General features: G+C 42.9%; 5 protein-coding genes across 5 annotated transcripts in view; 2 read left to right on the forward strand and 3 right to left on the reverse strand.

The window, feature by feature from the left end:
• LOC126563154 (uncharacterized) overlaps positions 1 to 12,412 on the reverse strand; it is a 94,345-nt gene that overhangs the window by 25,090 nt on the left and 56,843 nt on the right. The window lies entirely within an intron of this gene.
• The window catches only part of LOC126561527 (restin homolog), a 77,953-nt gene that overhangs the window by 16,910 nt on the left and 48,631 nt on the right, over positions 1 to 12,412 (reverse strand). The window lies entirely within an intron of this gene.
• Positions 281 to 1,628, forward strand: LOC126562453 (4-hydroxyphenylpyruvate dioxygenase). Its single transcript, XM_050218965.1, has 3 exons — positions 281 to 292; positions 409 to 1,476; positions 1,537 to 1,628. The coding sequence occupies exons 1-3, from the start codon at positions 290 to 292 to the stop codon at positions 1,609 to 1,611; spliced, it is 1,146 nt and encodes a 381-aa protein (XP_050074922.1). The 5' UTR covers positions 281 to 289; the 3' UTR covers positions 1,612 to 1,628.
• On the reverse strand, positions 1,902 to 4,014 carry LOC126562537 (uncharacterized). The gene is made up of 3 exons (XM_050219082.1): positions 3,885 to 4,014; positions 2,530 to 3,820; positions 1,902 to 2,145 (listed from the first exon to the last, which is right to left on the reverse strand). Exons 1-3 carry the CDS (start codon positions 3,982 to 3,984, stop codon positions 1,902 to 1,904), a joined length of 1,635 nt encoding a protein of 544 aa, XP_050075039.1. The 5' UTR covers positions 3,985 to 4,014.
• Positions 4,489 to 5,146, forward strand: LOC126560720 (uncharacterized). The gene is made up of 2 exons (XM_050216677.1): positions 4,489 to 4,899; positions 4,967 to 5,146. Exons 1-2 carry the CDS (start codon positions 4,489 to 4,491, stop codon positions 5,144 to 5,146), a joined length of 591 nt encoding a protein of 196 aa, XP_050072634.1.

Genomic DNA, 12,412 nt, shown 5'->3' on the forward strand with positions numbered 1-12,412 from the left:
TTGGTTGTAGTAAAGTAAAAATAACACTTCTAGGAGACGACCTGTTTTGGTGCCTCGGCGCGGATGACATGGTGCGGTGGATCTGGAACTGAAACTATAAAAGATTCCAACAGTGGGAGGATTGGGATCAGTATTTGTTTAAGGTGAGCTTACGACAGGCTACACGTAGTGACGAAGGATCATTTGAGTGCTATTCAAAGTGCTGTGTTAAGGAATTCATTTCCGAAAATTCTCTAGTGTGTTTGATTGGATTTTACTCTGTAGTTCGTAGCTCTTTTCATTCCATACTATGGTGAGTGGATTTGGTGTACAAGTGAGCGTGTTGTGTAGTAGATAAAATATAATTACATCTGTCCATTTTATCCCACGTGCTGTTATAACTCCCGTGTGGCATCGCCATCTCCTTAGACCACATACACCGATAAAGGCCCCAAACCAGACGGTGGAAAGTTTCTTTCGTTTGATCACATTACCTTCTACGTGGGCAACGCCAAACAGGCGGCTAGCTACTATACGGCGCGATTTGGCTTCGAGGACTTTGCGTACCAGGGTTTAGAGACCGGAAGCCGACATCTGGTAAAGCATGCCGTCCGCCAGAACCGGATCGTGTTCGTGTTTGTGTCGGCCTACGAGCCGGGTCATCGTGAACTCGGAGATCATCTGGTACGACACGGAGACGGAGTTAAGGATGTTGCTTTCGAGGTAGAGGACCTCGACGTGATTGTGCGCCGTGCAAAGGAGCGTGGCGCCAAAGTGGTGCGCGATGTTTGGGAAGAGTCCGACGAGCATGGTACGGTTCGGTTTGCAACGGTGCAAACGTACGGCGATACCGTGCACACTTTTGTTGAGCGTCATCGCTACCGGGGCCTATTTTTGCCCGGATACAAACCACCGCTACACGAAGACGTTTTGCTCCGTACGCTACCAAAGGTCGGGTTGAACTTTATCGATCATGTCGTCGGTAATCAGCCCGATTTGCAGATGGAATCGGTGGCCGTATGGTACGAGAAGATGCTGATGTTCCACCGTTTCTGGTCGGTGGATGATAGCCAGATCCATACGGAGTATTCGGCCCTACGCTCGATTGTAATGACCAACTACGAGGAAACGATCAAAATGCCTATCAACGAACCGGCAAAGGGAAAGAAAAAATCGCAAATCGAAGAGTACGTGGAATATTACGGTGGTGCCGGCGTGCAGCACATTGCGCTCAACACCAGCGATATCATCGGTGCGATTCGCAACCTTCGCGCACGGGGCCAACAGTTTCTGTCCATCCCGGACACGTACTACGACCAGTTGCGCCAGCGGCTCAAGTCGAGCGCTGTGAAGATTAAGGAGGATATGGCTGTGCTGCAGGAGCTGAAAATTCTAATCGATTACGACGAGAACGGATATCTGTTGCAGATATTCTCCAAGAACATGCAGGACCGGCCGACACTGTTCATTGAGGTGATTCAACGGCACAACCACAATGTAAGTAGTGCAACCAACGCTAACCGCAATTCTAATGCTAACCGGAATTCTATTCTACAGGGGTTTGGTGCAGGCAACTTTAAGGCACTGTTCGAAGCGATTGAAGCGGAACAAGAAAAACGTGGAAACTTGTAAACGGACAAAAAAGGACATCAAGATCAAGCACCCAGTTTGCGCAAGAAATGATATTGATTGATAATGACTTTATCGTAGCTATAATAAAAAATGCATTATTGTTTTGAATTTAAAGCTATTCTTGGTTTCTTTGCAAAAAAAAAAACCACCACCATCTGTATCAAGTAAGTCGTTAATTGGTGGCCTCAGTAAACACCTAGGATATATTTTTAACGAAGCTTTTTTACAATAACGCGTGTGTGATATGGCATTCTTGGATGGCAACTGTGAACCGAAACACCATCATCAAGCTACTCGGGTGTAGGCAGAAAATCAGGATCCCAAAACCCGGGTGGCGTGCTGTGAAGTTGAGCCAATCGGCAGGTACGACAATTACGTGGCAATTTCGAACGTGCTGCGTCGTTCGATACACCACGCGCCGCATGAAATTTATATAGTTTCATACAATCATTGCACAAACCTTCTCTCAGATGACCAAAGCTACGATTGAACGGGTTGATTGCTCCGGATGGTCCTCCGAACTCGCTATGATTTCTGTAAGAAAAAGAATGAAATATTTAAAATTGAGAGCCTAATATGTTGCATTGCTTCTTGTTCTAAGCCTCTCTATGCCTTCCTATCCTCTCCGTTGCCGTTTGCTGGCCATGGCTGAGATAAAATCTTGACAATCCTCGTTAAATAAAAATCCTTCGTTAAAGCTTGCGGCACATTCAATAAGGATTATCAAATGTTTGACTTTCATCTTCCAATTTCCTACTTCCGTCCCCGTCTCATTCACTCCAAAATTTCCTCTACCAACTACCATCATAGTTATGTTCATATCTCTTCTTCCCCTACCCTAGTTATTAATTGATATAATTGTTAAAACCCTGGGGCAGATAATGGATTTAATAAATAAGTAAATAAAATCGTAACTACCGTTGCAGGTTGTTGCTCCATCCATGGTCATTTGCTAAACACCCCAAATCGTACTCGCGCTTAGTTTTTTCGTTGTTCAATTCGAACACAAAGTTGTCATGGTCGTTTGGTGAATCAACGACACTGACAACGGACTGCAGACAAGCAGACGGTAACAGTATAACTTCATCCGTTTCAGAATCTCTATTATCTATTTGCTGCAGATTCGTAACACAATCCGACTGTTTGGTCGTGGGAAAATTTAACTGTTGGCGTTTTTCTCGCTGTGATGCGGGTTCCTGCTTTATCTTTACTGACACATCTGTTGTAATTCGATTGATTGATTCCACTCCAGGACAATACGTTTGGTTGATGTCATCTAAGCCTTCATCATTCTGGAGTACAGAAGCAGGAACGGTGCCAGATTGTTCACCAGCATTCGTCGATGATACGGCCGCACCAGAGCACCTTTCTTTAGTCCCCGCTGTATCGCTTTGTCCTTTCAAAAGCATCGGGGATTGCTTTTTCATTCGTAAGCTTTTCAAAAACTTCGATTTACTCGCTACCGACGGTGGTGTTGGTATAACAAAATCACTAAACAGCGTATCATCTCCCGCATGTTCCAATTCCGAGTTTCCTGGCGAATGCTTGGGTTGACGTACAAAATTAAGCTTGGCTTGATGAAAACGAGAGCTACTGTCCGCCAGGGAATGGAACCGTTTAAGTCCGACCGGAGTTACTTCTGCGTTGGGTGAATTCATCTTCTCCTTACACTTCTTTCCCGTCCATTTACCATTAGGAGTCACGCTTGTTGTTGCAGGGGCGACAGGTTTGTCCTCTGTCGCAACGGGAGATACTTTCAAATCCTTGAAATGCTTGCCAAATCGGCTCTCGCGAATGATCTGCTTTGGAGATTTAATTTCCTCTGCAAACAAAAGCTTTGCTGCACGTATAGCAGTTTTGGAACACGATTCATTTCGAGGAGAAACAATTTCTCTCAATGGAGGTACGGCCGGTGAAGGAGGCGTTTGAGTAAGGGCGAAGAAGGGCTCATCCGAATCTAATATATTCTGCTCGAGCTTTGACGATACGTCAGAATCTGATTTGTGTGGAAAAATGGTCGAATCTTCCAGCATCGAAACATTCTCTTTACACGCCGATAGTGATGAATCCAGCGAATGTACTTTGCGTTTCTTTATCGGTGATCTTAAATCGAGCGCATTGGATGTGGGTAAACGTTTCTGTTTTTGTGCTATTTCTTCCTCCATACATGCTAATTCCTTTTTTGCTTCTGTTTGTCTTTTGTGAATCTCTGAAATAGGTAATGTTTTCATTTTGCCGATAGGTATTTCGGACGCTGTTGTACGCCACCTTACCAAAAGCATTTTCCAATATTCGATCGATGTACACAAAGATATCGTCCTCTACTTGGCTGAAGTTGTTGTATTTCAGCAGCAAACTACATAAATTGACCATATTTGAAAGATTTTCACCGCTCACATTAAAAATTCAACACATTTTAGGCGATATTTATTTACAATGCGCAACCGGATTACCGTGTTTTTCATTTCGCGGCCAAACCACAAATCACAATCATGCACTTTTTGTCATGTTAAGGGGGTAGGGCACTCTGTCTGCGTTGAGTTCTGTTCTCAAAACATCATAAAAGAGTATTTTATTTCATTATAATTGTAAGAAAATGGTAATAATTTCTTCAAAAACTTATGTTTTACAATGATTGAAGGTATTTAAGGGTATTTTTTAGATATTTTTGAAATTATGAAATTCATCGTTATTCCACTGTTCTACCCCTTGACGTCAAGGTAAGTGACATTTCGTGAAGAAAAAGAAAAACAAGCAGCTGGCTGCGAACGGGTAAACAATAATAACGAAAGCTTGGTGTAGAAGATACTGTTAGACGGCCCAAAGGTAAAAGATTTTGATTGCAGACGGTCTTTCGGATATAGAATTGGATGCAAAATGTCCTCGCCCACGGATCACAAACCTGGCACAAACTATACGTGCTACAACGACCAAAGTCCTCCCCTGTATCCAAGCACGGATCGGTTCAATCCGTTAGGATTTAGCACACCCCAGCAGCGTGGAAACTTTTCGCACCAAGCAAGAAATTATTACTCTGCCCAGCCAAAGCACATGCTGCTACGAGCCAAAGGTAACGATGGGCGTTATCGTCACAGGCCGGACAATACTCCATACCAGGAGCGCTCAGGCCATTTTTCGCAGGATCTTACGAATAAAACTGAGCAAGGTAATGCGAGTTTTAATTCGGGTAAACGCCTCGGTTTTGGTCATAACTGGAGAGGACATAATAATAGAAATCAACGCTATGGAGGAAATAGACCGCAACACAACCACCGACAGAGACATCAGGTATGTGAGGTCTAGCGCTATGAAAGCAAGAAATTCTTAATGTTAATCGGTGTAATTCCATCGTCAGATGAACAGCGAATCGTATAATATCGGGGACTATTTTCACCCATCTATGCTGGAGGATCCGTGGGAGTATTTGCAACGGAAATCTAATCCACTAACGAATAGTTCTCCGAAACAAGAATCATTAGATAAGGGAGAAGATGACGACGATGTATCTGCTAATAGTGACGAAGGAATCTTGTAAAATTCCATCTAACTAAAAAATATCAGCCAAGGCCATGCAATACGATTTTGGTGTAGAACGTAAGTGTGTACAAGTATAACAAAGCATGAATTCATTGTACAAAAATCTACGGAAGTGTAGTTTTAAAGCATAATATTACCGAAGGAAGTAAAACATTTTTCATAAAAAAGAATTGCTTTGAAAAATAGTTATGTGTTTCTTAAATAAACAGTTATGCGTACTAGGAGAAAACAGAGGCAAAGAATCGGTTAAAATACTGTTGAAAATATTCGCAGCTGATAAAAAAGGATTCCCCAAACATGTCTACACTACAACTCTGAGTAAAGGACTTTGGAACTTTAAAACAGCTATTAAAAAGCGTATACGTTCAAAGCATGATCTGCCTACGAATATTGACTAGAAATTTTAGTAACAACAACTTTTTTTTAAGTTATAAAAGTCGAAACGTTAAGAAAAGATTGAAAACAACTATATGTAGAGAAAGTACATAATATTCCGGTGTTCTCAATCTTTTTGAATATTTTTTCCCCTGAAAAACCGCCCGTATCGACCGTTATTAGCACATGAATATGCATATCTGCAACGTGTAATCGCTGCTTAAGTTCTGCTTCTAGGGAATACGGTTGGCAGCTTTGAACGTGTGCGTGTCACTTGCATTCCATCTATAGCCGCCGTTATGTGGTGGTTGCTTCGGCTATAGGCATCGAATCCATGATCATTGTCGAACTGGCAGATACCGCCGCGTACAGTTTGCTGTCGAGATCCCAGCGAGAAAGATCGTGTTGTCCTTGTGAGTGTTATTTTTTGTCCTAAGGTGAATACATAAAAAGTTTTAATTGAAGTAAGTGAAGTTGTTTACAAACAATCCACCAAGTGCAGAAAATATTAATGTGTTGCATATGGAAATCGGTGCGTGGCTCGAATGTGTGTTTGATTTATCTATTAAAATGTGGTGTAATGTAAGAATGGTGTACGCAAAACGTGCGTTTCGGGTGTGAAATGCCAGCCAAAAAACGGCATCATCCTTCATTGTGCAACTCACATTCAATAAAGCCAGACTGGTGCGCCAGTGCACACATGCGGTCTCTGGAAGCGGTCGGTGCTGAAGGGCAGGGTCATCAATTTCTGGAATTCTGGACAAATTCCTGTGCCTTATCGATGACTCGATCGGATTCGGAACCGTAGCAACGCTCTGCGTACTGTGTGGGCTTTATGCTGTTACGCCGATATTGTGTGTGTGGTTCGCTATGTTTTGCCTATGGGTCTGGCTCCGTGTTTCTTGCGTGTGCAAACCAGATTTTGAACGTCGTGTGTCGTGCTATTTTGTGGCTCTTTTTTTCTCTCCCTCTCTCTTTATCGCTCTCTCATGCTGGTTCATTCGTTCGTATGGGGGAGACGCTGCACGCTGCGTACGGACACAAAAGAGATGATCGTTGATTCTGTGGTCGAGGTCATCCATTGCGTGTCTGCTGTCGCGTATGATTTGAACCTAAAATTTAGTGAAACGATATACACGCTATACGAAAAGTGGTTCAAATTTGTGAAAATCCTCGTGTGCGTTCGTTACGTACACGCATGGAAAGAATTTATTATGTCGTATTTTTTGGAGTGCGTGCAACATAACAAAGGAACCGGTGTTTTTTTTTCTTCCTCTCCTTGAGCTAATACAGTTGCCAATGTTTTGTTTAGTGTGCGTGTGTTAGTGACATCTGTGACGACACAAGGAATGAGATGCATTTGTGATGCTGTGGTGTGCGTGCACGCGCGTCTGTAGAAGGAAACGAGATAGCAAAGAATGCAATCCTGTTTGGGAAGAAATGCAAGTGTGTGCAAAGGACATAAACTGGCATGACCGCGTGCACAGATGGTGCACGTTTGATGATGGTGAGGATTATTTCTACACAAATGCGTTTCTGTACGCTAAACGCTACGAATGTATGCATGCGTCCGTACGTTAAACAGTATCCGTAGCGATGTGAGTGGAATGCATAAATATGCATTCTGATGCAGATTGCATATTGCCTGTAGGGCGTGATACATCAAATTGATCGCTGAATAATTGTTGCAAATTGTTAAAGGTATTATGCCACACTAGCTTATTTGCTTACTTGCGCCAATTTATGTTGGAAGTAAAATGAAGTAAAACCATTTACCTTTTATATGTCACATTTAATCCGGTTTTCCTATTGAGCGCATGCAGGATGAACGCGTTGAGCGCGTCGATGATTCTAGAGGCATACACTGATGGGCAGCTCATACTGTCACACACTTTAGAGATATACCGAAGGCTAACGTGCCATGTATCCAAATAAGACTTCTCACCCAACGATGCGAGGCTCCAAAACCACAGAAGAATCCCCCCACCCCCTCGAAAGCTGGAATCAAAATGGAAGTAAGAAAAAAGCCGGTTTAAAGCCAGTACTACCCCAACCCTTCTTAGTACGTCACATTCCACGGTTCCACGGGTCGGCACATTGCGTGCTCTCCCTGCTCAATGCATCGACCCCGTTTCGTTTTCGGGTGTTTGTGAATGTTGGGTACCTGTGAGGACAATGGCAACAATTTCTAAGCACTGGGAGAGCCGGGATTCAAATGTCATCCGGACCGTTCCCCCATAGTGAGAACTAACTATCCAACCATGTGGTATCAGTAAGCCTAGTATGCCTTTAGATGATCAGCGTGACCTTAGTAAGTCAGTCGTTAGCACAAGAAGAAGAAAAAGGTTCTTGTTTATAAAGATTTTTTTTTAAATCAGTGCTTTATTCCAGGAATACATTACAGGAATATGCAAACACTGCGGGACCGGTCTTAAATCCTTTCCGGGCTTGAACCATGTCGAGGAAATGTTAGTGGGAAATGTTAATGTTAGTCCAAGAATTCTGAAGTATTTCCCCACAGTCCTCGTATTTTCAAGTTTATCGTGAAATAACGATCAATTAATTGTTGTTTTGTTTTTTTGTTTGAAGTGTTTAATTCTAAAGCTACAGCTTAATGTTGGATGATATTTACCAACATATGGGAAACTGTTGTCCAGACTTAAAAAAAAATCAACTTTCTGTAGTGAAAAATATTTTTCAAAACAACCAAATTCAGTTGAGATTTTGCTCGTTGAAAGGTGTTCAAAATACCGTTTCAATGTTGATAAAGCAAGCATTAGAAAGTAAAAGAATAAGAAAACTGCCTAAAGCTAAAAATGCAATATACTCGTAACGGTGCCAAGGAACGAAGAAGTGTTTACCACCATCTATAAGCTCATTTGTTTATCATCAAAGCGGCGTTTCTAGCGTCTTTTGTGGCCCTTACGTCTTGCCGTTTGACTTCCTACACACCTCCCTACTGTACACTGCTGCATCAAATCAAACAGATGCAGTTGAAGATCGAATGGTTCGGGCAACGAGTTTAAGCCTCCGTTGTTCCCTAACCTCGCTGTACACTGCTCCCCTGCTGTTGTTGCTGCGGCCAAAGTATCGTTCGTCGTGCTGACTGCGGGGCTGCTGCGGTCTCGGTGCCTTATGGACGAGCGCGCGCGCGCGATCAGATACAACCGGACGGCAGAAACCGAGATCCTTGATGCACAATGGAGATGAAATTATGTGCTTGTGTGTGGGTGAATATTGAGACTGGGTATGGCTTTCTCTGATTCGTGTGTTAGCCTCACTAATAGTCTGCTGGCTGCGTTCTACACATTTGCATCGTCCGTCCCCAAAGCGCTCTGCTCTTGTTTGATTCTGTACGGCGCTCTGCTGGAAGATGTTGGTAGAGTGCATCCAAAATTAAGCCGTGGAAAGGGAATGGCCGGGCTGATGGTGGTGAAGCAAAGTTCAACGATTTGTACATAAAACGCGATGCTTTTGTATGCGTCCGTTTCGTTCTGGGTAATGCTGAGTACTGGTGGCTGGGGGCTGCTGTCGTTGTTGCATCTGCGTTTGCGTCGTTACGAGGTCGGATGTCTGTTTGATGGACTGCTATTTCTGTGCAATGTTCTCTTCCCTCCACACAGTGTTGGGTATTTGTTTTTGGGGTAGATGCACTCAACCATATGGTTCGTATTTTAACAGACAAGCTTCATTTCGTAGGCGATGCCTAATTTATCTGCGACGTGATTGCTCCGTTTAATGATGTGATAACAAACCGGAACAAATATACTGCTGCTTAAGAAAAACTTTTTCAGAAAATGGTTCCTTTAAAATCGAACTGTTTTTCACCAACGATCAACATGTCGCTACCTCTTTTCTCCCTACCCAAAATGCTTTTCCGTTGGCTCACTTTGGCTCACTCATGTTTCGTAACCTTTTAATGTAATTGGTTGAATATTTCATCATCCCACAAAACAGATAATGCTCACACATTTGTTGCTCATTTGGGATGTAAAATAGTCGAGGAAAATTGTAAAAGATACCGATTACGGTGTTGGTAGCATAATTTTGCACTTCCCTTTTCTCCGAAACATTGCAAAAGCTGTTGATGTTGGGAAGCCAAAATAGAAATAATGAACCGATTGTGCCCCCTCGGTTCTCCATTTCATTCCATGCTTTTTTTTTTGTTGGTTCGTTTGTGAATAACTTATTTTCGCAGCTTTGATCCAAGCAATCTTCAAATGCGTTTCTGAGACACCACCGTTCGATCGAGTTGTACGGATGGACGGATCCACCCGGGACCACCATCAGCAGTTTTTCCTCTAATTACAACGACCGCCGTTTTTAGCCGATCGTGAATTTAGCCAAAAGTGAGTGAGTGAAAATCGAAAAATAATCACACTCCCCGCCAGGTTATTAAACGCGCTGGGGTTGTTTTTTTTCTTTTTCTGTACCATTTTTTCTAACGCTCGATCGACATTGAGGAAGCTTTCCGATCATGGTGGAAATACGGCCTACGGAGTGATGAAAGTGGAAACGATGTAGCTGGGTATTCCCGCATCGATTCGATTGAACAAGAGAAAAATGGATTGTTTTGCAGCAGGAAGGAAGAATGGAAAGAGATCCCATCCGAGTTCGAGCTTGCCGGAAGGGTGTGTGTTTCCGCAGGACGGGAATGAACGAACCTCACAAACGAGAATGAATGAAACATACGGTGCGGCAAAGCGAACGACGAACCCATTTGAAAGGGAACGAACATGGCCGTTGAAAAGCCCCCGAAATATCTGGCCGGCTCGCTATGCTAATGCATTGCACAGCGTGTTGTAGCGTCGTCGTGGTGCCTCATCATAAACGATGTTAGACATGAAACTTCAATTCCAAACACTGCCCGTGTGTAGCCTGTTTCGGGTGTACGCGGTCACGCGACCATTCTAACATCGTCGTACAGCATTTTGCCAAATCTAGTGCGAGATCTCTTGTGGTTGGTGCTTGTGTGTTGTACGACGCACCAAAGTTACAGCCAAAAGCATGGATTAATGTTGGTCCAATAAATGGTCTCAATCACGCACGTTTTGAAGCATTGCTTTAGATCGCCAAGGCTACTTGGATTAATGCAAAGGCTGCTTGGATGCGCCTTGTTGGATTAACAACAGGAACAGAAAAGTTCACAAATGATCGTCTTACTCACAACCTTTGAACTCGTTTCATCGGTAAGGAAAGTTTCAATTTGTGTTTTTATTCCTTAAGAAAAAACATCCTGAACGTATTGATATAATATTTAATATTCTAATACGATGCTTTCATGAAGGCTAGTTTAATGCATTACCTGATTACGTTAGCAATTTATAATGCGTCGCGATGCATTTCGTTGCGCTTGAGCAGTATTTATTGTTCAACCCAACCAACCCTATTGGCGTTGCACTCAACCAAGCATGTCTTGGGCAGACACACAAAAAAAGGGTCATGAATTATTTTATTTCACCGATCGGTTACATGTTACGCGTTTTTGTATGCGATACCACGTGAAATTAAATTTTGTTTAATTGAAAGATTAACAACTCATTATTACTGCAGCATTGCACAAGAGTATGCTATTTATTAGCGTCAGTTTGAAGTTTATTCATCTTTATTGTACTGTCCATGACATCGCGTTGTTTTTCCGCACATGAAATAGAATCTGAGTTGGTTTCCTTAGCTTTGTCGCTTGCAAACTACTGGCGCAATGACACGTTTCATTGAGGAACGTGTTCTATATAGACTGTTTTGTTGTTGTGTTGCCTTTTTGCAGTATGATAAGCTAGATTGATTTATTTGTACACTGTTCTAGTTGCACGTGCTTTGTCGTGACAGTAAGAAAATATTCTACTGCCCGGAAATAAAATAAAAATAAGTTTGTAGTTAAAAATTGTACAGCTTATAAATACTTAATAAAAGAATAAACACAATGGAACGATCAAATCTGCATCTGACCACATACACAACCAACGATCATGTTTTTAATGACAGCTATACGATCGTCTTCAACATCGGAAGACGAAAAAAACTCCCAATGGCCGGAAAACAGCGTACAAGCGTAAGCATAAGTTCATTCGCGCACAACGCAGAACAACTAAACGAAACCAACGATCAATTGTGCGTATGGTACCTTTAATTGCAGCGAAAAAGGTGTGTAGCTAGCTGTACATCCATTACGAGCATTCGAGTGGTTCCGAAGGTTTTTGAACGTTTGCCCTTGTCCGGAAGTTGAACCTTCTTCTTTTGGTTGTTTCGCTTCAAATTTTCCTTTTCTCACTCAGGCACTCACTTCTCCGGGGTTGTAAATTTCCTCAAGATCGCGATATTATTATTGTTGGATTCCTCCGGGTACAAACAAAACTTCTCCCCCCCCCCCCACCCCCCTCCCTCCCCTTTTTTTTTTTGGTACCATTCCGGAATAAGCGTACGCGCGGTGGTGATGCGTGTGTATTCATCTCGCATATGGCAATAACTTCCGGTAGGCGTGATTCGCGCAATAATGATCGCGTGGATGATGATGGTGTGTAGGGGGCTTTAAACGGGCTTTGCTGTCTGCTGTTAGGAACGATCAAGTTGTGACGGTGAATGTGTGCTTGGTTGACATTCGGTGTGACGGTGTGACGGTTAGTTGTTGTACCATAAAACCAGCAGCAGCAGCAGCAACAGGAACCGTGGCGTCCCTAAGCCGAACGTGTAAATGCATCGCGCCGTCTGTACTAAATGGGAAATGTAAAATGTTCGTTTTATACTTTCAGCGTTCAGATTTAATGTGTTCAGGGTGATGTTTCGTGCGTTATCTGGTGTGCTCTCCTACGCAGCTACTAAAACATGGTTGGTATCGTAATAAGAACTCTAAATGCTGTGAGTCGTTAATGTGCGGTGGAATCTCAACAAC

The sequence above is a fragment of the Anopheles maculipalpis genome, chromosome 3RL (assembly GCF_943734695.1).
Source record: "Anopheles maculipalpis chromosome 3RL, idAnoMacuDA_375_x, whole genome shotgun sequence".
NCBI classification, from domain to species: Eukaryota; Metazoa; Arthropoda; class Insecta; order Diptera; family Culicidae; genus Anopheles; species Anopheles maculipalpis.

What these genes read in the sequence shown, in the direction of transcription:
- LOC126562453 (XM_050218965.1), top strand. An exon ending in TTCAACGGCACAACCACAAT is followed by an intron (nt 1,477 to 1,536) that starts GTAAGTAGTGCA and finishes TCTATTCTACAG; the next exon opens with GGGTTTGGTGCAGGCAACTT.
- LOC126562537 (XM_050219082.1), bottom strand. Translation starts at nt 3,984, where the DNA reads ATGGTCAATTTATGTAGTTTGCTGCTGAAATACAACAACTTCAGCCAA. An exon ending in AATATTGGAAAATGCTTTTG is followed by an intron (nt 3,821 to 3,884) that starts GTAAGGTGGCGT and finishes TACCTATTTCAG; the next exon opens with AGATTCACAAAAGACAAACA. An exon ending in TGGAGCAACAACCTGCAACG is followed by an intron (nt 2,146 to 2,529) that starts GTAGTTACGATT and finishes TTTTTCTTACAG; the next exon opens with AAATCATAGCGAGTTCGGAG.
- LOC126560720 (XM_050216677.1), top strand. Translation starts at nt 4,489, where the DNA reads ATGTCCTCGCCCACGGATCACAAACCTGGCACAAACTATACGTGCTAC. An exon ending in ACCACCGACAGAGACATCAG is followed by an intron (nt 4,900 to 4,966) that starts GTATGTGAGGTC and finishes TTCCATCGTCAG; the next exon opens with ATGAACAGCGAATCGTATAA.